This window comes from Rhinolophus sinicus, chromosome 17, assembly GCF_057876585.1.
Source record: "Rhinolophus sinicus isolate RSI-liver-muscle chromosome 17, RSI-T2T, whole genome shotgun sequence".
Taxonomy (NCBI): domain Eukaryota; kingdom Metazoa; phylum Chordata; class Mammalia; order Chiroptera; family Rhinolophidae; genus Rhinolophus; species Rhinolophus sinicus.
In genome coordinates this window covers 16,004,989-16,030,380 of record NC_142517.1, presented here as the reverse complement: position 1 = coordinate 16,030,380, position 25,392 = coordinate 16,004,989, and the positions used below count along the sequence as shown (strand labels likewise).

Genomic DNA, 25,392 nt, shown 5'->3' with positions numbered 1-25,392 from the left:
TTTAATATGTATGTAATTGTAAAGTGCCTCTAAATACATTATAGTGGAAATGTAATTCTACTAATTGCAACAGAACTTAAAGCACATCAAAACTCAGTGAATGCTAAGAACAGTCATGTGACCATAGCTCTATTCCCCCCTCCACTCCTCACTGCAAGTTTTTATTTCTTAACCAAAGGCTCTGGGACCTAGAAACAGTGAGGAACTCGGGCCTGTGTATGGCTCCACAGGGTGAGATGCAGAAAGAAAACACAACATATAGGAGGGGTGTTTCTTCTCCACGAACTTAGTCTTGGACCAGAGGAAATAGTCAAGCTGCGATGTTAGAAAACTGCCCACACCCAGCAGGAAAAGGACAAGCCTGGCCCCAAAATAAACGTGCTATGTTTCCCCGACCCCCCCCAAAAGGCCAAAAGAGGGCTAGGCAGGAACACTAGAGACAGTTGCCTCAGCCAAAATACTCTGCAAGTTTCTACTTCACAGACCCACAGGGGAAGAAACTGCTGTGCCTGTTAAAATCGCAGGATTCAAGGCATCCTGTAACAACTAAATCTAAGTCCAAAAGAACCAGAAAGGAAAAATAGCAACCAGCCCAAGGGAACCCACCAACAAGAGAAAATCAAGGGGTACAACCTAATCAGTGAAAACAGAATTTGTAAAGGAGGTGAAAATCTGATTTTTAAAAATAAGGACTTAAAGACTTCCAAGTCCTTCAACTCCTTGAAGCTAAAAGACATGATTTTCTAACTAAAAAATTTCAGGAGATAAATTAGAGGATGATCTCAGTTAAGACCTCATTTAGTGTCTTGAAAGATCAAAGGCAAAAAAAATTCCAAATTACAACAAATACTATATAAAAACAGGAATTCCAAAAGAAAAGGGATAAGGAGACCATAAGTAATTGGAAGAAATTTCCCTTGGATTAAGAAAGTGTATTAAAGTGAAAAGGCTTACCAAACCCTATTTTGGAATGGTGATAAGATTCATACCTCAATATAGCCTTATAAAATTTCTGAACCTTCATGTGACAATCTGACATGTTACCATGACTTCCATGCCCCCCCCCCAAATTACCTAATAACAATAACAATACTCATCATCATACTAATTCTGGACTTCTGTTAAGTTATACCACTACCGCTCAAAGTGTGGTCCGTGGACCAGTGGTATACAAATTGTCTTTCTGGTCTATAGTAATACAAAAATTGGGAATAAGCATTTAGAAACCTTTAAGCAATTTGACAGAATAACATATTACTGTTAAATTTAATAATAAACAATTAGAGTTTGTATTTCGTGTCTTCATTGTTTTGTCTTTCAGCTCATTTTTCTGATAATTTATTTTTATTGCATTCTTCAAAAGTATCCACAGGGTTGGGGGGCAAACGGCCCTTTTCCAGCGAGTTTGAGAAGCACTAAGCTAGAGGATAGTAGAGTAGCACTGTGCTTCTCAAACAGAGTGGGGGTCTCCTCCAGGAGATATCTGACAATGTCTGAAGACATTTCTGGTTGTACTGAATGGCGTGTTACTAGCTTCCAGTGGGTAATCACTAGGGATGCTGCCAAACATCTTATAACAATCACAATAATAACAGCCTTCCCACAACAAAGAATTATCTGGTCCAAAATGTCAATAGGGCCAAGGTTGAGAAGCCCTGGAATAGCAACTAAAAACTACCCAAAGAAATCCAACAATCAACAAAATACCCTTTACCAGCCAGGGTGAAAGCACACTATCTGAAAAAATTAAAGAATCCATCATATGTCATTCTTAAACCCCGCCAGAGAAAAACACCCGAGAAAAGACTCCAAACGAAAAACAAATGACTTTAAGGTGCTACTTATTATCATTCCCATTTTACATACAGAAACTGAAATTTAGATGTAAATCTCAACCAGGTGAAAGGTTACACAGTAGAATCTGACTGACACAAATATATTTTAAAAATTGTGCAACCTGATGTGTATTTCCCCTTCTGGCAACGTAAGGACATGCTTAACACTCAGCAATAATGTCATCTAACCTTTGTTTAGCCCTCAGTATTTCACAAAGTATTTCCATATTCTCCTTGTACCCTATGGCACTACTGTTAAAAATCAGAGAAACGTGTTATTTCTCCTGTAACAGATAATAAAACTATGTCTAAGGAAAGTTATTAAATTGCTCACGTTCCCAGTTAATCTGCTCTACGTCTGATTGATTGCAATCATGTTATTCCTACTGCAACATGGTGCAATAACGACTGACCAGCCAAAGGGTAGCCCTGTCGCTGCCTCCTTGAAGCATATTCCTAAAGTCAATTACAATCCACCTAACTTGACCTGCTGTATTTCCCTCCTGGAAACCTTGTTCGCATGCGCACTCTGGCTTCTCCCGTAGGTCAAGCACGCACCCCCTCCAACTCCCCGCAGGCAGTGTCCTGTTCCTTGGGGTTGTCGAAGTGTAAGATTGTGTAGGGGGAAAAAAGAGTGTGAAACAACAGCTGCTTAACCAAGTTTTAGCACTAGCAACATTTTTAGGTTGCAAACTTGAAGACTATCACCCTTTTCCTTACGGTATACGTTCTGCTGTACACAGTTCAGAACAATCTCCTGCGCGTCCCAGTTGGGCAGGCCTGGCTGCAGCTGCCCCGGGAGCATGACCTTGGGCTGCCCCAGCTGGGTTGCGGGTCCATGAACCTCCCGCCTCCCTGCAACTCGCGCCACCCTTGTTTGCCCTCAGAGCTGTATTATCAGGGCTATATATTAAGTCTACCGCAAACTTCAAGGCCTAAAAACGCCGAGGTCCGCAGTGACCCCGGGCCAGGACATGAAGGTGCCTGGGACAGAAAATTGCTCTCCCCTGAAGGGCTGAGGTAATACGCTGCCGAGGCCCCATGAAGAAACTCAGAATCCTAGTCCCAAGAGGCCAAGCTAGTCCAGCTACCCGCCCCAGTCACCTTGCACTCAGTCCCGAGCTGCCAGAGTCACCACCGCCGCCACCGTTCTACTTCCGGCCCTGGCTCCGCCCCCACCCGCCTACCCGCCATCGCAATGCACTATGGGTCGCCGTTTCAGTCGGTCGACACTCACCGGACAGGAAGCGTCTCGGAGACAGTCTGCGACCGGACGGCTCTAGGTGAGACAGAAGGCAAGCAGGAGGAGGAAGTGGAGGGTAAGTGCTTCCGGGTCCCCTAGCGACGCCTCCGCCATCTTTCCTTCGCCAAACTTGACCTGCTTTTTCCCTCCTGGAAACCTTGCTATGTACGCATGCGCACTTGGAGTGGCCTTTCCATTAGTTCAATCCCTCCCGCCCCAAACCAGCGTCCTGTTCCTTGGGTTATCGAAGTGTATGAACGTACAAAGTGACAGTGTAAAACAAAGGGGACTGGGGCGTTGTACTCCCTTGTGCGACTCCGTTGCCTCGGGCGTTCGTATCGCACAACCTGCTGGGAGTTGTAGTCTTGAAACCGGAGGTGCCTGGCAGGCGGGAGGGGGGTTGGGAGTTTCGGCGCTGATTCCGCGGGAAGGGCCCAGGGGCCTCACACTTCGAGTCGCGGGAGCTGCACGTTTTACCGGGAGAGACGCTGCCCGTGGAGCCCGCGTCGCTGCTGTTCTCAGCGGGCTTTGGAGTGCGGGCGGGGGCGACAGGGTCGATTCGGAGCGGGTGAGTGCGGCCGTAGGGGAAGAGGGGAGTGCGGGCCCGCGCAGGCCCGCGTCGTTCCGGGGCCTTCTCCCCCAAAGCAGCCCCCCCGCGGCCGCCTCTGTGTTTTGTTTCCGCTGGTCCCCGGCGCTGTGACTCCCATTTCCGTTCGTGGAGACTTGAGGGAGTCGGGTGGGGAGGGGCGGGGGAGGCTGTGCGGGGAGCGGAGGGGAGGGGCGGGGGGCGCGGGGCTCTGGGAAGCCGCGTGCCCCTGGGGCCCGGGCTGTTCCTGTCACCTTTAGCTGCTCATTTCCCTCACTGTCCCCTAATCGACTGTCGGCTCTCGTCCGCAGTCTCCGCGGTCGGGATTTCAAAGGAAGATGCCAGACTAGTCTCGCCGACTCAGCGATTCGCTCTCGTTTCAAATCCAGTTGTCTTTCTAGAATTGCCCCATAGTGCCTCAAAGCCATATACATATAAATATATATGGTGTGCATTGGGTTTCTTTTAAAAAGCAGCAAGACAAAGGGAAAGCGATGTGTTAATGTAGCTTGCCAACTTCTTTAGCTTTTTTGTGTACTGGACGATAAGCTGCGCGTGTTTGTATTTCGGGATTCTAGTTTGATTAGGTTAACGGCAGGGAAGACAATGCCTAATACTTATTGCATTGCAAGATAATGACTAGTAATTTAGAAATACAATAGGTCTGACTCGTGGGAGGAACAGATTTAGAACGGCTCACTTGAGGAAAGTGCAGAACTGGGCAGTCATAACATTCTTAGGTACTGCGTTGTCTTATAAACTTCAGAAGAAACTGGCCAGCTCTTTCCAAACTAAAGGAATAAACCCTCCTAGGGTTTGAGCCAGACTTTCCAAGCTTATTTATTTTTAGACGTATTCTGACTCTACGTGAACTTAAGTCAATTTTACCTAGATTGCGTATACAGGACTATATGTTATGAGGAGTATATAGTCTTGAAAAAATAAATACTGAGCTAGATGTTAAATTAATACAAGTCATGAGATCAGATATGGGGCTGAGTACTAAATTAAAGCTGTTTAATATCCTCCCTCCAATTTCTATTTATAAAACTTCAAATCTACAGGAAAATGGAAAAATTATGCAGTGAACACCTTTGCTCGCTCGGTAGAGGGGTGGGTACCAAGTGTTAATCTTTCTCCACACTTGCTTTCTCTCTCTCCCGTTCCACATATGCACACATTATTTTTCCTCACAGATGTATGTGCTTTATTTTTTCTTGACTGCTGGCTTTGTTTTTAAAGACAAAAACGTCTTAATTTTTTCAGGTATTTATAAGTATTTTTTAACTTGAGAAAATGTGCAGTTGATCAGGCAGGTACTCCCAGATTACATTTATATATAATATATTAAATACATATTTTGTGTATATTATATATTCAAATTTTGACAAAGAATCCTGGGGAATTGGTTCCAGAAAAAGAGGAGCTAACACCCACTTATGCAATGATATCAAAGACCTGGACAATTTCCAAAACCTCTCCTTTGCTTCTCTAGGCTAAATTTAGAGAACTGAGAAAAAGATCAACTTAAAGACTATGAATGTTTTTTCCAAAAATATATGAAGTTCATTTTTTTCTTTATTCTGCACCTAGGGACTAATCTATAACTTTTTTGGAAGATCACAGGGTAAGTTTCTTTTTTTAACAACCCCCTGTTTTAGTGCTTGTATTATGGGGAACCACAGTTATCCCTGCTAGTAAGCCTTTAGGGCCATTTCTCAGCCTCTGGTTACTTCCTCGTATACTTTTGTATTTTTTTCAAAGTTTCCAGAAAATTCGCTGGTTTTCTAATTTTTTTTTTTTTTTTAAAGGTTATGAAGATAGGAGTGGATCTTCTTCTAGGCCTAGAAAATTAACCAAAGATCTTCTAAAGTGCTGTTCTGCTATAAACCTTACTGTTCCTTACTTTTTTTTTTCAGTACAGAACAGTTTTTATGATTTTGTTTGTGTACATTATTTCCCTGTTTTTAACTGCTACCAAAGTTCCATGGTGTATGCTTCTTTCCCTTTTTCTTGTATCGCAATACTTTCCTGCTATGGATACTTGTATTGGCTCCAGCTTCCACCTATCACCAACAAAGCTGCCGTAAACATCGTTATCAATAAATATGGGACTGTCTCTGGAATGCTTATCTAAGAGCAAGATTGCTGAGTCATAGGTATAAGTATACTTGATTTGGTCAGGTACTGCCAGAATATTTTCTCCAGAATAGCTAGACCTGTCTGTACTCCATCAAGAAAGGCGCAGAGGATTCTTATGTCCCCATGTCCCTGCTAAGTCTTTTCAGTACTTTACATTTTAATTTTTGACACACAGTATAAAGTGTTAGTTCCTTGTTTTAAATTGCATTTTTGAATGATTTGAATTTGAACATTTCTTTATATCCTTAGCCATTTTGGTTTCCCTTTATGTAAATTTTTCCGCCTATATTTTACTTGCTTTTCTAATTTGTCCTCATTTGGGGGGATTGTTATCAACTTGTAGGAGTTCACTGTCTATTCCAGTTATTAGTCCCTTTTCACTTTTGGATATTGGAAATATCTTTTTCCACACTGTAGCCTATCTGTTGAACAGAAATCTTAATTTTCATGTAACCAAATCCACCAGTTTTTTCCTTATGGTTTATTATTTGGAATTTAAGAAATTCTTTTTTATCCTTAGACCACAAAAAAATCCTCACCATTTTCTTCTTTTAGCTTTATAGTTTTACCTTTGACGTTTAAGTCTTTAAGGCATCAAGTCAATTTTATATGGTGTGTAATAGTTCTTATAACATTTTCATTTTTTCAACACGTTAATAGTGTGTTGAACACCTACCTACTAAGGGTGAGGCATTGTTCAAAGTACTTTGTATACATCGGTAAACAACCTTGTCCTACAAGATTGATACCTACTGGGTCACCACTGTTTTGCTGTAGTGCTCAGGATGACTTTCACAGCTTTACACATAGTGATCTTAAGGAATAGACTTTACTGGTGAAAGGGAAGACTTACAGGCCAAGGTCAGAAGAAAAGAAAACCAAAGTCCTTCATTCTTACTATTCCAAACAAAAGTCTGCTGGGGTCTAGGCAGCCTGCTGGGGTCTAGGCAGCCTGCTGGGGTCTAGGCAGCCTGCTGGGGTCTAGGCAGCCTGCTGGGGTCTAGGCAGCCTGCTGGGTGTGCACGATGTGTATCTATTCTAGTGGAGAATTCCACCTTCTTATTGGCCTTTTCTTCTTACACGGGAGGTGTGAGAGCGACCTTAATGTGAGAAAGATCAGACCATTTTTGTACCAGACAGTCTAGATTTGGATGCCAGCTATTTATAGCTAATTTGGCAGAAAACCAGCTCCCCAGTAGTTGGAGATATTGGGACGTGAGGAGAGTTACAGCCCTTTCAAAAGTGGGGAAAAAGACATATTAGTTTCCTAGTGCTACTATAATAAATTACTACGATAATGTGCATATTGATAATGATTTTGTTACTTTATTTTGCTGTTTTAGAATACTGTACTTGCACTTACAAGATACGTAATTTGTAACACAAATCAAAGCTATGATTAACTTTAATTTTTTATCACTCTGCCAGTACAATGCTAATGAAGTACATCCTTTATTTTGCTAATAAAGTACAGCTGTTAGCCGAACAATTATAGTTTATTTCCATGTTGATTTTATTTAAGGTGCAGGTTTGAATCTGTTATTAAGACTAAGTTGCTGTAATATACTTAACATACTTTTCAGTTGATTTTGAAGTTATTTGAGTTAATTTATTGACTGAGACTGGGCTGAAAAATATCCCAACAAATCCAGTGGAATGATGACGTCATATCAAGCTAATAAACATCATCTAAACAAAACTAGTTTATACAAGGTATGATAAAAAATACAGTGAAGGTTTAAATTTTAAAAAATTATTACACTAAAAGACACATTACCATTAACCCCCCCTCAAAATGCTCCCTCTTACTTTGAGCACAGTTATCCCATCGTCCTTGTTGCTTTTTGAAGCGGTTTTGGAAGTCCCCTTTCGTGAGTGTCTTTAGTTGTACTGTTGTGGCTGCCTCCATGTCCTGAATCTATTCAAAATGTTTGCCTTTCATAGTCATTTTGACTTTGGGGAAGAGCCAGAAGTTGCATGGTACTGGATCCGGTGAAAAGGTGGATGAGGTTCTTATTTGACAGAAATTGCCATATACCAGAAACTGTGTGACATGGAGCGTTGTCATGATGGAGGATGATTTACGGCACACTTTAAAACACACCTTCTCAACCATAGCTCACACCCGACTGACTGCACCAAACAAGTTGAAACTTGTCACACACTGTTACTAAGGTTCAACGCGCCACTTCCCATGTTGAAGATCCCTGCCTTTCCATTGGATGGCACTCAGCGGCAGCATTCACCATATTTTTCAGTCACAAGGCTCCATGTCACACACTGCTTCTGGTACAGCAATTTCTGTCAAAAACATCACAGCGTGTCCTCATCCATCTTATTCACTGGATCTGGCATCATGCGACTTCTGGCTCTTCCTAAAGTCACAATTATTAATCAGGACATCGAGGCAGCCATGACACTGCAACTAGACACGAAAGTAGACTTCCAGAACCGCTTCAGAAAGCGGCAAGAATGATGGGATAAATGTGCTGGAAGGAAGAGGAAGTAGTTTGAAGGGGATTAATGGCAATGTGTCTTTCACTGTAACAAATTTTTTAAAAATTTATTCACTGTATTGTTTGATCATACCTCGTAAATATCATATGTGGGTTTTCTTTTTATATGTGAAGATTACTTCCTCCTCTTCTATTTAGTCTCTTTTATTTGAATTGGGTTTCTATTTCGTGTGTATCATTTCTGTTTGTGCAAATAACTTCAAAATGTGTTATACTTTAACTCTTACAGGGCTGAGCTTTTGAAATACTTCAACCATGACTAAAAGAGAAGCAGAGGAGCTAATAGAAATTGAGATTGATGGAACAGAGAAAGCAGAGTGCACAGAAGAAAGGTTGGTATTTTCTGAGTTTACCACCTTTTATGTTGTCAACATACCTAATTAAAATTAATCAAGCCAGAGTTCTTGGGGGGTCTTGTTTTGTTTTGTTTGTTCTCAACTGACGTCTGCATTTTGGGGCTTTTTCACCCCTGACTTAATGAGTTTATAGCTGAGAGGGAAAACGTTTTAAATTAAAGATAGTAATTCGCATAGCTGATAATGATTAAGCAATTGATTGTGATCATTTTTATCCCTTAGGGCACTGTTTGACTGTTTCTTTTTTTTTTTTCCTTTTGTCAGTTCTGGTTACTTTTATTTCAGAAAAAGCTTAATTCACAACCTGAACTAATTTAACAAATATCTATAAGTAACTGCTATGAACTAGTAACTATCAGGAGTATATGAATATATGAAACAGTAACCTGTTCTTATAGAGGCCACATTGCATTTGAGGAGACATACAGGTGTTTAAGTAATTATATACACAATACTAAGCATATAGAGTAGTGAAAAGTGTTAGTTCTTGGAATACTAATAGAATATTACTCCATTAAGGAAGGAGGGCAGTGGTAATAAGTTCAGAATCCAAGGGGAGAATATGGGTAGAAATAGAGGTTTGGGAGTCAAGAAGAAGGTTGAGGAAGGTTAGGGCTGTTGGTCCTACTTTACTATGTAAAGCAGGAAATGAGATAATGTGCTGAAAATAAAACAGTACTATAGTAGCGTAGGTTTGGAATAGCTAGTGGGAATGGGCAAGATTACTGAGGTTGAATAGGATGCTGAGAGTTAAGACTGCAGCTGAAATTTAAGGCCTTAATTTTTTTAAATTCATTTTATTGTGATAACAGCACTTAACATGAGATCTACCCTCAAAAGATTTTGAAATGTACATATGATACAGTGTCATTAACTATAAGCACAGTGCACCACAGATATCTAGAACTTATTTGTCTGGCATCACTGTGGTTTTATGCCAGTTGATTAGCAACTCCCCATTTTTCTGCCAGCAGGCTATGGTTACTCACATCACCTCCTCTTCTGCTCAGAGGAGAGATCTGGCTCTAGCTCAGAAGACTGTGTGTGTGTGTGTGTGTGTGTGTGTGTTTCATTCATTCATTCATTCATTCATTCATTCATTCATGTAACAGATTACCCCCAAACTTAGTTCTGGCTCAGGGTATGTCATGAGCTTGCGGTTAAGCTGTCAGTCTGGCTGCAGTCATCTGAAGAGCTGAATGGGGCTATCATATCTGCTTCCAAGATCACTCATGAGACTGGTGGCAGAACCACTCACTTCCTCACCACACGGGCTTCTCCGTAGGACTGCTCATGGCATGGCAGCTGGCTTGCCCTAAAATAATGGCCTGAGAGAGAATGCTCAACAAGATGGAAGCCACAGTGTCTTTTAAATAACCTAACCTAAGAAGTGATATATCACTTCTGCCTTAGTCTTTTGCTGACACAGTCCAACCTTGGTAGAAAGTGGGAGGGAATTATAAAGGGGTGTGAGTATTAGGAGGTGAAGATCATTTTGTCCATTTTGGAGCCTGACATGCATATATTTAGTTTTATTTTCCTCTCTCTCTTTCTCTCTCTCTCTCTCTCTCTCCACAAAGTCTAAAGTTTTTACTATTTGGCCCCTTATAAAAAAAACTTTGCTGATGTCTCCTGTAAGAGATGGTAGTGACCATGTTGACCTGGGGAGTAGCTGTGTAAAGGGAGCTGTTGTTACACAGCTGTAGCAGATTGTTGCTGTGCACTAATGTAGGTCGAGTGATTTGAGGTCATCCAGATTTTTTCAAGAAAAATTGGTAATTCATATTTTTGTATTAAGTCTCCCAAGGCTTAAATGGTGGCAACAAATTGTTTTAAAATGTTTTAAATGTTGAGTTCATGTAAAATAGGTCTTTAAAAAAATCTGTCTTAAAGTGGCATCTGACTTACAGAATCATTGTTAAGAAAAAAAGAAACCCACTGAGCTATAGCTGAAGAATTTGATAAAGATACAGAGAATGCCAAAAAAACACACACGTTTTAAGACAGGAAAATACTTTTAAAATTGTAATACTCTATGTATACCGATAACAAAAGATGAATACAAGTCATGTTTGACTTGTGCAATTATAAGAGGTGCTCAAAGTGGTTACCATCAGTGTCCAGACACTTCTGATTACAGCGAACTACTTCTTGAGCAACGTTGACCAAAGTGTCCACTTGTATACATTTTTTTGGCACCCCCGATATTTAGCCAAAAACCCAGTTATTTTACTTTAACTAACAACAATAATCGTTTACTGTTACTTAAAAATAATGTTTTTAATTTGAAGTAATCTATATTATAAATTTTAAAAATTTTAGAAGGAATTTAGGTTATATACATTCATTGAATGTATATATACTTGGAATTTATGTGAAAATGAAACTTGACAAATTTTTAGATATATACTGTTTTGGACAACTGCAAGTGAGATTTAAATCATATTTAAATTAAACATGTGAAACTTAATTGAATTTACCAATTCAGTAAATATTACTTGGTGTCTATCTTCTATTTGGTCCTAAATAAGGATTTACAAAAGATACGTAGAATTACTTATGAAAGATTTTACCTTTAAGGACCTTAGAGTTTCATAGAATTCAAAGTATGAAATAACGTGAAAGAGCCCTAACAGAGTTTTAAAGAAAGAATGTAATTTTTTTAAGGTGGAGCGATGCTGACTGTAACCAGTAATTTTCAGATTAAATTAAGTGGAAAGTATTTTATATAACTTCTATTTTCATATCTTATAATTTACATTTATTTATTTGTATTTATGTTGGGAAGGGAAATTGACTAGTACTGTTGACTTACAGATTTTGAGAAGACTTTTAATCTTCCTTTCTGGGCCCAAATTCTTCAAAATTACTTGAAAATCTAACAGATGCAAACATTTCCCCTTAAATATTGTATATGCAATATTTCCATGTATATACATACATACATACATACATACATACATACATACGTATGTATATACATAATGAAATACATTTGCAGAGGTACTTTAAATTTCAAGTTAGCATTTCTTTGTGCAATTCAGTATTCAGTTTGGCAACATTAGTTGGTTGATGAGTCTACCACTGTGAATGGTATCTATGCAGAAATGAGTTTCAAAGACCAGCAATGTTTTTTGGTATTGACTTTTGTTTTGAGCAAATTATTATTTTAATACCCAGGGTAAAAATGTAATTGTTAACCATTATATCCTTTAACATTTAGCATTGTAGAACAGACCTACACACCAGCTGAATGTGTAAGCCAGGCCATAGACATCAATGAGCCAATAGGCAATTTAAAAAAATTGCTAGAACCAAGACTACAGTGTTCTTTGGATGCTCATGAAATTTGCCTGCAAGATATCCAGGTACTTGTTTTTTATATTTGTATTTCAACATTTAAGTCTGTATCAGAAATATTTTTTGTTGGCTTTTAATCTCTATAGCTGTAGCTTTTATCTCTCTAACTAGATTTGACCTGTATTATTATAAAATTTAAGCATTTAGAAATAAAAACAATTCTTTCAGCACAATTTTCTCCATTTAAAGTTATATTTAAAAGATTGACTACTAAATCAAACATTTCGTTTTTGTTTTTTAATTCCACAAATTAAAATGAGAAGTTTAAATTTGAATCAGAGCTTAATCATAGAGTAATGGGAAGCAAATTGACCTTGGAAGCTGAAGAAGCATGTCCTCACCCTATTTGTAGATAGCTTTTAACTTCTGTGTGCATTAGTTTCCTTATCTTTAAAATGAGATAATTTTACCAAATGACCTTCCATCTTTATTTCCTCCAGCAATAAATTTTGGATAAGAATTTAAATATCAATGTTTATATTTACTGGAGTTTATTTACAGCAATAGGATTTTACCTGTGGTAGTATTATAACAATGTATTATGTTTGCAGAGTATTTATAGTCATTTTTTTTTTTAAATAAAAGGTAGTAGCTAGATTGGATTGCTCAAATAGTTTCTCCAGACCTTCCTTGATCATACACAAGAGTTTTATACTGTTTTTCATTCCAACTTGTACTTATGTATATTGTGTCATCTTTTTTATTTTATTTTTCACTTCTCCCCCTCCTATATATTACAGAATTTTTGCTTTCATTTTTTAAAAATTAAAATCCTATGTCTACTATTGTTATATAAGATTTTGATGTACAATAAATTGAAATGTTTTAATGAAATGTGTGTATTTTAGTTGCCATTTAACCATACTTTTATATTTTCCTTTCAATAAGTCTAGTAAATGTTGGGGGAGGTAGGAAATTGCTCTTCAAAAACGGGAGAATGTTGGTGGGTCGAATATAATTTCAGGATTTAAGGTTTTCTTCTGTCAACAGTGAAAGAATAAATTAACACACTTTTTTAGGAAAGTAATTTAGCATTTAGTGTCCGTTAATCTTGAATGTGAAATAACTAGCAGTTCCCCCTCAGTGAATTGTTCGTACAGAAATGCTCACCTGCCTGAGCAAAGGTATATGTAGGAAATGTTCATTGGATGATTGTGCAGAAGCTAAAAATTCAAATTTGCCAAAAATAGGGAATTGGATAAATAAATTCTATAGATTGGAATTCGAGGCAGCCATTGACAATTGATGAACTAGAGCTATATGGGCAGTTTACATTGAATGAAAAAATAATTGCAGAACACTCCTAAATTGTCATATTTAATCTTCACATCAGTCTTTGAAGTCAGCATATTCTTAGTCACACTCTGGTGATAACACAAACAGATCTAAAGAGGTTAAACAATTTTCCCAATCCAATGTGTAGCTACAAAGGGCTGCAGTGGAATTCGAACCCAGGCCTGTGTGACTGAAACTCTTCACTTGTTTGAGGCAGACTTTTAAGAAAGTTCATATTGAATAATTCAGTGTCACTGGACTTTACCTGATTTTTCTCATATGTAAATTAAGGGGAATCTGAACTTCATCTCTTATTGTCTTTCAGCTCTAACATTTGTTGGTTTTTATAATACCTGGCCTAAGCAAAGTGAAAGTATGACCTGCAAATACCCAACCTCTCATAGATTCTCAATAAATGTTTGTTGAATAAATAGAAATATGCATAATTCATAGTACCATAGAATTCAGAGCTAACTAACCTTAGGTCTAAGTCATTTTGCGTACCACCCTGCCCCCTTCCTCTCCTCAGAAAGGACATGGAGAGCACCTTCTGTTCTCCATGTCAGTTCATGCAAACATAAACATACATTTGGAATGAGAATGCCTCCTGCTTGGGGTAATGCTTTTGTATTTTCAGGTGAATCCTGACTTGAAAGCTGGTGGAACAGCTGAGTTGCACTCTTTGAGGAGTATGACCCAAGATCAAATACCATGTTTGAGTTTTGTCCTCGTGCCAGGTCTTACTGAACTAGCTAGTGTATTCAGTACCTGAGAGCTCACTCTCAGCGTTACACGTGCCATACTTCTACTGGATCATACCAGTGTGTACCAGAGAGGGGAGAAATCTTGATATTAAGAGAATTTTTAACAGTGTCAGGGAGAGACTATTATATTAAGGAATGAAACTGCCACGTTTGACCAGTCTGTGGGAGGGGGGTTACACAGTTTGTCTGGTCCCTGATTAGGTTAGATGTGTAGTCACGTAGGGTTTTAGGCTTTATATGTATATATTTTTAATATTAGGAAATGTGTTTGTACTACTACTACAGTATTGACTGAATTCTTTTTTTTTTTTTTTAAGATTTTTTTATTGGGGAAGGGGAACAGGACTTTATTGGGGAACAGCGTGTACTTCCAGGCCTTTTTTCCAAGTCAAGTTGTTGTCCTTTCAATCCTAGTTGTGGAGGGTGCCGTTCAGCTTTTAAGTTGTTGTCCTTTCAGTCTTAGTTGTGGAGGGCACAGCTCAGCTCCAGGTCCAGTTGCCGTTTTCTAGTTGGAGGGGGCACAGCCCACCATCCCTTGCGGGAGTCGAGGAATCGAACTGGCAACATTGTGGTTGAGAGGATGCGCTCCAACCAACTGAGCCATCCGGGAGGCAGCTCAGCTCAAGGTGCTGTGTTCAATCTTAGTTGCAGAGGGCACTGCCCACCATCGAGGAATTGAACTGGCACCCTTGTGGTTGAGAGCCCACTGGCCCATGTGGGAATCGAACCGGCAGCCTTCGGAGTTAGGAGCATGGAGTTCTAACCGCCTGAGCCACCGGGCTGGCCCTTGACTGAATTCTTGAGAGTGAAAGTGGGGGAGCCTTGTGACGCCAGCTGTATGATACGCAGACACACAGAGATACATATTTTTCAAGATAATTACAATGGAAGCCTGTTTTTAAACTGGTGACAGAAAATGTCTAGAAGTCAGAATTAACTTTTTGTCATCAATTTGTCATTGTGTGAAATGCATTCACTGTAAAGAAATATGAAGGAAAAAAAGCAGTGATATTGAAAGGATATAGAATTATAATTAAAGATGTTCATAACTACATCAGTAGTAAAGTCATAAGTCTTTTAACTTTATTAACTTTGTGATCAGAGATTTAGTTAACCCTGATCTTAAATGTGTGTCATTGTTTACAAGGGAGATAAGGAAATATTCTATTAATAAATTTATATAAATTGTGCCCACTAATTAAACACACTTGCTTTTTCATGACAGATAAATTGTATTATCTTCTACTTTAAATACTTTTACAGAATAAACAGTTGCCTTATGGCATTATTTGAAATCCTAAACTAGACTTCAGAGCTAGAGAAAACCACCATTTAAAATCTGTTGTTTACATTGTCCTTAATTACTAACACAGTGGTTAAAATATTTTCAATTTTGGCAAATAATTAAATGATATGACAACTTGGATAATTAAATGTGTTCTTGTTTAATCAGCATGCCTCAGTAATTAAGTCCTGTTTGGTACATCCATTTTTATTAAACCAGATGATTGTGTTGAAATAATCTTATTCATTTTACCTATATTTAGCTGGATCCAGAACGAAGTTTATTTGACCAAGGAGTAAAGACAGATGGAACTGTACAGCTAAGTGTACAGGTAATTTCTTACCAAGGTAAGTTAAGTTTAGTGTAGTTATTTAAAAGTTTAGCTCATGTTTTTCTAATATGAGAACTCAATTTTATAAGTTTTAGGTATTTTGGATGGTTGTCTAAATTACTTAATGTTGTAGACAATGTTTCGATTTGATTATTTTCTCTGTCAAGGTGACGCAGATAGGATAACACATTCTATCTAGTTTAATCAGGGAGGGATATATTGTAAGTTAGTAAATAACAGGATCACAGAGAGCGCTGAAAGAACAGGTTCTGACTTTACAAGAATGCCTCAGCCACATGGCAGAACTGGACTGCCAAGGAATTTGCTGCCCTGCCATGACTGGTACATGCCAAATCTGAAAGCCACCACTATAGCTATCACCTTGGAACCATGCTCCCTTTTTAGTAATCCATAGTAGCCAAAAAATAGATATTATGTGCTTGCTTATCCTCTATTAACTCATTTCTAAGTAAAAGGCTCATGCCAGTGATTCTAGAGCCTAAATCACATCGGGAACTCTCACTGTAGGGAAATCTAGTCTCTGCAGGTTAGCAGAAAAAGAGGAATTTGAAAAGGGTGTTGATTGAACCAGTCAGCCATATCATCACAGCATTTCACTAATCTTTGCATAAGAACAAAAGTTAGAAAGAAAATTAGGAAACCATTTTTGGTGTTTGAATTTTAGTTTTTTAAAATGTGACTTGTTGGGATTTCTAACCAGAGTTTCAGACTAATTTTAATCTCTGAACATATATTGCTTACCACTATGTTTCACAAACCAGAGTTTTCTTCAGACTGAAAACAGTAGTTACCTACTTTTGATCCTTAATTTCCCTATGATTCACTATTGCAGGGAATAGGAAAAAAAAATGTTTGTTTTTATCTTTAAAAGCCTAGTGACCTCTCAGTGCAAGTATTCATCAAGAAGAGTTTACTTAATGAAATTTGAATAGAGGATTAAGGGATAAGTCTTAGGAAAAATATTTTTCAAAAATTCTGATTTTTTTTCATGTATATTTGAAAAAAGTGACATCTGTTTACACCACCTAATGAATGATAGCTATATATTTTTTTATAATATTGATTTTCACAGCAGTTTGAAAGTTTGTTTTTTATTTCAAATGCGTTTTGATTACATTTTGATATACATTGTAACAGAATCAGTGAGCAAACAGTAGCTGTTAAGCAGTATGATAGTTTCTTAAAACTGTCGTTTTAACAGAAGTATCTGATATATCATTAAGGGCTAGTTTATTCTATTTTGAATATCTTAAGGATTTGGGTTTTTCTTCATTCAACTGACAGTGAATGTCAGAGTTTAATGATGTGAATTCAATTTAACAAACTGTGTTTTTAAAATAATGTACTTTGTCCTTTAAAAAAAAAGTCAGTAAATAATTTGTTCAGAAGAGTAAATAGCTACTCATTTATACTCTCCCTAGTCTTAATTTTTATTTTCTATTCCACGTTGGCACTTTTTCTCCTAATGTTTGTAGGTAGGGGTGTGTGTGTGTGGCGGCAGCGGTGGTGGTGTTTATAAATCATTTCAGACTTACTGAAAAGTTGCAAGAGTAGTAAAACGCTTACTAGGTATCCTTCATCCAGATTCCCCAAATGTTAACTTTCATTGCATTTGCTTATTCTCTTCCTCACCCCCACATTTATTTTGACCTGTTTACGAACAAGTTGCAGATGTGTTTCTCTTCTGTTCCTAAATACATAAGTCTGCGTGTTTTCAAAAAACAAGGAATTCTTTTTCAGTACAATTATCAAAATCAGGAAATACTGATTGACACAACACTGTTATCTAACCTACCAAAGTTCTGTTGGATTTTTGTTTTTCTCATTTAATAGGAATCTGTTGAATTCTCATACTGCTAAAAATATTTAAAGTGGAGTTTTGCTCTACCATTTGAGAACATATAAAATAAACTAAATTTTATTTGTTAGTGCCTTTCATGTTTTCATTTAGATTTTTTTTTTAATTCACTGTTAAGGAATTGAACCAAAGCTCAACATCCTTGAAATTGTTAAACCTGCGGAAACAGTTGAAGTAGTTATCGATCCGGATGCCCACCATGCTGAAGCAGAAGCACATCTTGTTGAGGAAGCTCAAGTGATAACTCTTGATGGCACAAAACACATTACAACCATTTCAGATGAAACCTCAGAACAAGTGACAAGATGGGCTGCTGCACTAGAAGGTTACAGGAAAGAGCAGGAACGCCTTGGGATACCCTATGGTAAGAAAATACATCATTCCATGTCAGGTAGAAAAGAATTAAGCTTGACATAGAGGATGCTGGCGTGAGTATCTGTTTTCGATGTAGAATTTTTAGGAAAAACACTGATTTTCTATATTCTTTTTTGTGGGGGGGGACTAAATACTGTCCGTGATGGACAAATACGGTCCTGAGTTCTGGGAATAAAAAATACAGTCATGCGTTGCTTCACAATGGTGATGCGTTCTGAGAAATGCATAATTAAGTGATTTCATTGTTGTGCGATCATCATAGAGCGCACTTAACACAAAGCTCGATGGGATAGCCTACACACCTAGGCTGTATGGTACAGCCTATTGCTCCTAGGCTGTAAATCGGTATAGCTTGTTCCTATGCTAAATACTGCAGGCAATTTTAGCACAATGGTAACTATTTGTGTATCTAAACATAAAGGTACAGTAAAAATACAGTATAAAAGGTAAAAATGGTTAACCCGTATATGGCACTTACCATGAATGGCGCTTGTAGGACCGGAAGTTGCGCTGGGTGAGTCAGTGAGTGAGTGGTGAGTGACTAGGGGAGTCTAGAACATTTCCGTACTCTACCGTAGACTTTATAAACACCATACACTTAGGCTGCACTAAATTTACATTAAAATATTTTTGTTTCTTCAATAGTAAATTAACCTTAGCTTACTGTAACTTTTATTTTATAAACTTAATTTTTTTAATTTTTCACCTCTTTTGTAATAACACATAACTTAAAACACAAACACGTTGTACAGTTATACTAAAATATTTCCTTTTTTTAGGTCTTTATTCTGTAAACTTTTAAAATTAAAAAATTTGTTTTACTTTTTGAACTTTTTTGTTAAAAACTAAGACACAAACACACAGACCTAGCCAGGCCTACACAGGGTAGGGTCATCAGGATCGCTGTCCTCCATCTCCATGTCTGGTCCCACGGGAAGGTCTTCAGGGGCAGTGACACAGGGAGCTGTCCCCTCCTGTGGTAAGGCTGCCTTCTCCTGGAACGACTCCTGAGGACCTTCCTGAGGCCCTTTTTGAGGATGTGTCACTCTTTTCAGAAACGTGTCCATACTGGTTTGCTTGGTTGGTTTCTTTTTTTCATCATTGATTTGCTTGGAGCAGATAATGCACCATGAACATTCCTCTCTGTTAATGAAAACCTTTCTGTGTTGGGGTCCAAGTTTTCAGACTTTCTAAGGAGCTTGGTGAGGTCTGCAAAAGCTGCTAAACCCTTTGCTGAATTTCTTGGGGGTTCTTTTTCCTCACCCGCAGTTACCTTTACTCTTGCCTCTTCTTCAGCTATGCGTTCTTGTTCCAGTTCCCTCAGCTCCTCATTGGCCGGTTCCTCAGGCACCAGCTCTAGGAGCTCCTCCAGGTCACACTCACCCACACCCACGTTAAGTTGTTCGCCGTGTCAGCCACAGCCTTGGGGATTTTTGCAGTGTTTGTACTATGACATTATGATGGCTACAGCATCACTAGGTGATAGGAATTTTTCAGCTCCATAATCTTATGGGACCACCGTCATAAATGTCCATTGTTGACCAAAACATCACATATATGTAGTACACACATATATAGTATGTGACTGTATAAAAAAAATTTTATGCCCGTAGGGTGTTCTCAGTGTAGTTGAAGAGAGAGAAGATGGATGAAAAGAGATAATTGCCAGAAAGGTAATATGTTTTTAAGCTGCCAGAAACAGGTATAAACGAAACATGCTATTAGAATCTCAGAGGGCTAATAGTGTCCTGGGGGAAAATTGGGAAAGGGTTTATTATGGACAAAGAAATTGTTGGGCAGAGAAAGACGTTCTAGATAGTAAATGTATGTGCAAAGCTGAGAAGTAGAAGTAGGAGTATACATGAATAGTGAGAAGATTTAGTAGGTAAGGCGTTATTTTGCAGCAGTATAGAACTGGTTTTGATTGATGGAAATGACAATTGAAAATGAATGTGTTAGTGGTATGTGGCGTAATTTGGGGCAGTGAGGGGAAAATGAGAATATTATTGTACTTGAGTTGTGACTACGTGATAAGGTCTGGGTTAGCCTAGACTAGGTGATTTCTGTGGGAATAGAAAGGAGGAGATACCAAAGTAGTGATAGGACTGAGCAACTGACTGATGGATTTTTGTGAAGGTAGAGATAGAGGGGAGATTGAAGTATTAATCTAACTTCTCAAGCTGGGATGGTAAAGATGTTATCTGGGACTCAGTCACATTGAATTTATATTGAAGCCATAAAAGGCTATACAGTCTCTGATGGAGAGAAAGAAAATGGAAAAGAACACAATGTTAAACATTGGTTCCTGGACCTCCTCAATATTTAGGGTTGAGGAAAAGGAAGGGAGACGTGGAATAGCTAAAGAGAGAGAAGGAAAGTAAGAACTGTATATAGTGTCACTGAAAGTAAGAGTTTTTAGATAGTCAGAAGTCTTGATGCCACCAAGAACGTCAAAGAATGCTAACAGAGTAATGGCTATTAAATTTGGTAATCAGAAGCTCATTGGTATTTTAGGTAAAAGTAACTGTACAAGTGGAGAGACAAAGCTGAATTATAAGAAATAGATGTCACAGAAATGGAGAAAATTGAGTATTAACTTTTGATGGAGGGCAAGTGGGAAGAGTGCTGGGGGAATAAATAAATAATATTGAAGGTTGAAGAGCTGGTGGTGACCTGAGTATATTTATAGATAAATGGTATGGAACTAGTAGGAGGAGAGATTAAAGAAGCAAGGAAAGGGGTCATTAATTGGAGCATAACATAAAAAAAAGAACCAAGTTTGAAGAGTGAGATCTAGCCATTCCTTAGAGATAGGATGGTTGAAAAAATTAAGTTATTTTTGACATGTGGAAGCTGGTATGTATAGTGTACTTGACCTTAGTGTTAGTACGTTTTCTCTTGAGAGGAGAATGCTGAGAAGGAAAGAAGATAGCATAAAAACAGTTCAAATAATGTTTTATAGTTTGCTAGACCTTCAACAAGAACTCTTCAGTTGTAGAAACTTTTATAGAAAGTAATGTATAAAAATGAATTATAACTCTGACAAAGTTTCTACCAAGAATGTTATTTACTTAGAATGGAAGCTCTTTTAAGATTTTGAGATTTATTAGGTATAGAAAGACTTTAAAATATCACTGGTGGTTTTTCTCATGAAATTGTTATCTACTAGAAAGTTTAGAAACTATTAATATTTTCTTAGGGAACTATCATTTTAGGTTTCTATTTCTGTACCTAAGGGTAGTTTTTTTGCTAATTGCTTAATTCCATGCAAAATTGAAATATGGTTAATTGGTCATAACTATCTTAAATCTCTTTGAAATATTGGTCCACATTGGAAAATTTCCTAAAGTTCACTTCACACACATCAATTTTATGTCTTGACAGGAGCTTAGAGTCATCTCTTCATATTTTCATATATACTTACATATATTCATATTTTTTTCCCTTCAGTTTTAAATTTTTCGGGACTTTAATTCCTTTTCCTGTTTATTTGTTTATTTATTTTTTACTATTTTACGTTAAACAACTGGACAAAACTCAAATTAATGAATTTATAGTAGTTAGAAGTCAAATTGATGAATTGTAGAGAATATTAAAACTGACTAAGAGTAAAATTAGAGTAAATATATTATTATTCTTTATTAAATAAAAATATTAAAAGATGAATATGCTGAGATTACTTTTATTTTTTCTTCCAGTTGTTTGAATAATTAAAAAGAAGGACAGATGCTCATGTTTTTGGCTCCCAGCATTGTCAGATAGTGACATTTAAAAGTATTACATGTATATTCAAAAAATAAAACAGAGATATAGTTTGTATCTAACTAGCTACCTAGTTCCATAGCTCTCCCATCACCATGGGTAAGCTCTGTCATTTATTATATATCTTTCAAGTCTGGTTTAAAGAAAGTGTTAGGAAAAAAAGTAGTTCTCTAACATGTCTTTTCTTCATTCCTACTCCCTAGTCACAACCACGTTTGCTTTGCTACTTTTAATCATTAACTTCCTAGTATAGTAGATGAGGTAAAGTTCTTTTATACTTCTCTCCCCTGCAAAACAAAATTAAACCTTGTCTTTCCCCATTTTCTTAATTTTGTTATGTAACTTTTGTCGTTAGTGATTGTGTACATTATGAGAATTTATTTCTTGCATGACCATGGTTACATTTATACAGCTTTTAGTTTTCCGAAAGTTCAAAGTTCACCTGTCTTTTAGTTGTATAGATTTCTATATATACCAAGACTTACTTCTCCCATTTCCATCAGTCTGTTTTGTGCCTATCATTTGTTTTTCCCAAATTCTCATCCATCTCTGGGTTGGATTTTTCTAGGTCTGCCACAAAGCTGTCACCCTAGGACATCATGACTTTCCTGCAGGGCTGGATCCCCCATTTTCCCTTGGATCTCCTATTTTCCTTTTTCTTCGTTTTAGTCTCTCATTTACTCTTCATTCTCTCATCCCCTTTTAATAAGTTCATTAAGAAAGGGCACCTGTGAAATAAATATATATCTACTTTTACTTTTTTGGTGTGTGTGGGGGTGGGGACCACACATATTTGAAAATATCTTTTATTCTGCTCAGGTAGTTTGAGTGTAGACTGTTAAATTGAAAACAGGGTTTTGATGACCCTGTTCCATTTTGTTACACTGTAAGGTGTTCAGCGGGGGCATTCTGATCCTAGTTCCTTTGCATACCCTATTTTTTTCTTTCTGGAAGCTGTTAGGATCGTCTCTTTATCTGTGGTCTTTAATGGGTTTAGTGGTGTGTAGTTTTTTTTTATTTGCTATAGATTTGTGGTGCATAGTGTAGCATTTCAATCTGGCCCTGCACCGTCCAATGCAGTAGCCACTCATCTCATGTGAGTACTTGAAATGTGCCTGGTCTGAATTAAAATGGCTATAAGTATAAAATACCCAGTACAAAAAAGAGAAGAATGTATAAAATCTTACCAACTTTTTAGATCAATTACATGTTAAAATGATAACATTTGGATGTATTAAGTTAAATGAAATTATTAAAGTGAATTTCATCTTTCTTTTTTAAGGTAGCTATTAGAAAATTTAAATACACAGTGGCCTGCATTATTATATTTCTATTGGACAGTGTAGTGCTGATCTAGACAATTGTATCCTTCACTCCTGGGAAATTTTTCTGAATTATTATTTTGATAATTACTTTATGTGTTTCTCTTTCTTTTTCTAGAACTCCTGTTGAATTTCCTGGGTTGATCCTACATTTGTTTTCTTCCGTTTTTCATCTCCTTATCTATTTCTACTGCCTCTGCCAATGTTTTTTAACTTTATATTACAACCTGTCTGGTTTTCAATTTATAAGGGCACTTTATTTTTGGTTGTTACTTTTCCATAGCATTGTGATCTTATGTTATGAATATCATGTTTTCTCTTACCTCTCTTGAGTATATCAATTATGGTTGGGGTAGGGTTGTTTTTGTGTGTGTGTGTGTGTGTTTTTAAGTTTGTTACTGCATTATTTCCGCTTTCTAGTGGTTTTTCTGTTTATTTTTGTTTGTTTAATGGTTTGATGTTAGCCTCAACTAGCTGATTACCCTTGACCATACGTAAGAGGGAATAACTTTAAAGCTAATTAGTTTGAAGTTCTGGAAGGGATTTACTGACTACAGGCTGATGAGGGTAGGGTATTGGTTTTTTCATTAAAAGATTTTCAAGTGTCATTATGTTTCGATATGTTTCCTGGGTCTCTTTAGCTTCTCTGGAGAATTGGCCAAACACTTGTCAGGAGTAGAAGGTCGAGGTGAGGATTTAGGGTTGATGTGTATGTGAGTGCTGCATTCTGGAAGTGGAACGGGACATGGAAGAGGGAGGGGGAGGAGATGGAGAGGGTCTCACTCTTTAGTGTGTAGACTCTTCTTTTTGAGGTCAGTTCTCTCAGTACCTGCTTTGTGATTCTCCCTGATCTAAAGTGTTCCGGTGTCCTCACCTCGTGTGGGGATGCTTTCATTCAGTTCGGTCCTGAGAATGAAGGAGAGGCCCTGGAGATTCTAAACATACCATATACTTTAAATCGGTCCCCTCATTTGTCACTGAAACCTCTCCGGCTACCTGGAAGCACCACGACCTGAGCCAATGAGGGGGCTCTGTCAGCAGGAATACTTCCACTTCTTATTGGCATCCTCCTTGATAGGTGTTTAGGTCACAGCTTCTTCTGCTCTGCTGGATTTTCACTCTGCTTACTGTCTTCAAAACAATATGTGGAAATCTCCCAGCCTTTCTGTTGCTTCTCACTCGTGTTCCTATGAGTTTACATCTTTTAAAAATTCCTTTACTATCATTTGACTAGGTTCTTAGAGAAAAGAGACAAGGAGAACATGCATGGCCAATTAGTAATGTTAGACCAGACGTCCTGATATTATTTAGGAAAACAAATCAGACTAATTCTATTACCTCCTAACTTTTTTGACCTTGACACTTTTTGTTTATTATGTTTATGAAAAATGAGCTTTCTTGGACTTTTAAAGGGATGTGGTTTAGGATAGCTTCTCTAACTTTCCCAAAACCCTCTTCAGTTGTTTTCAAGTAGCATTAAAAAAAAATAGAACCACTTGCTTTCTTGGTTCCTGCCTGTTCCCTTACACCACTTTTATCTGGACCTTCCTTATCCTTTTCCTTCATGTTCCTGTGCTACTCAATTTCGATTACACTCCCACCAGTTTCCCCTTAGTGTGGTCCACTCTCCTGGAAGTGGTCTTGGCTCAGTTTGAAAAACTCACAGATGCTACACTGCTCCAGCCTCTTAAACCTTCCCGCAGACCTTTGTACTCAGCTACTATCGGATGGGGCAAAACTGCTTTGAGCTGCTCTTTTCACCTTGGCCTGTTGTGCTTTTAATGATTGCTTCCTGGCTATGTTCGGGTTTTCCTGCACTCACAGTGGAGAACGGGTCAGATGTCCCTTTGCTTTCGCTGCACAGATGCTGATACCATGGAGGTCTTGTGGCCATTATTGCTTTGTCTTCACCTGCATGTATTTCAGGGTCCATGGGGGTACTTGTCACAGGGTTTTGTTGTAAATGTTCACAGATTTTTGGTTTTGCTCTCTAGTTGCTTTTGGTGACTTTTTCTTAATTCAGAGAAATTTAAAAACATTGTTGTCCTTTTCTCAGAATCCTCCTCCCTTAACTTCTCTGTGAAAAAATCAAATAAAAAAAATCAATTTTGTGTCTATCAGTCCTGTATTCTTAGTTGATTCGTCTTTACTGTAAACTGGCTCTTGATAAGTACCCAAATGTTATTTTCCTCTCTGTTTTCTTACTGAATGGCATGCATCTTGGCAACATATAACTGTGTTTGGGTAGGTCATCTTTTCCATGCATTAATACCTATACGAAATCAATTCAGCTAGTATTTACTAAACTTCTCTGGGTAGAATGCCCCGTTAGGCACCAGACATACAGCAGTGAAGTATTTG

At 37.8% G+C, this 25,392-nt stretch overlaps 2 protein-coding genes across 5 annotated transcripts in view; one reads left to right on the top strand and one right to left on the bottom strand.

The window, feature by feature from the left end:
- Positions 1 to 3,300, bottom strand: part of ATP5PF (ATP synthase peripheral stalk subunit F6) — a 36,346-nt gene extending 33,046 nt beyond the window's left edge. For 2 of the 3 annotated variants that reach the window (XM_088794453.1, XM_019729860.3), the window contains exon 1: positions 2,940 to 3,071. The gene's annotated coding sequence lies outside the window, so the exon portion shown is untranslated. The other variant, XM_019729861.3, reaches the window with a different exon arrangement.
- The window catches only part of GABPA (GA binding protein transcription factor subunit alpha), a 37,106-nt gene continuing 14,747 nt past the window's right edge, over positions 3,034 to 25,392 (top strand). The window contains exons 1-5 of one of the 2 annotated variants that reach the window (XM_019729849.3): positions 3,034 to 3,154; positions 8,552 to 8,654; positions 11,902 to 12,046; positions 15,625 to 15,709; positions 17,691 to 17,936. In XM_019729849.3, coding sequence (XP_019585408.1) covers positions 8,578 to 8,654; positions 11,902 to 12,046; positions 15,625 to 15,709; positions 17,691 to 17,936 — 553 coding nt within the window. In that variant the 5' untranslated portion in view covers positions 3,034 to 3,154; positions 8,552 to 8,577. Of the gene's footprint in view, positions 3,155 to 3,507; positions 3,647 to 8,551; positions 8,655 to 11,901; positions 12,047 to 15,624; positions 15,710 to 17,690; positions 17,937 to 25,392 lie in introns of those variants that run through there. The other variant, XM_019729848.3, reaches the window with a different exon arrangement.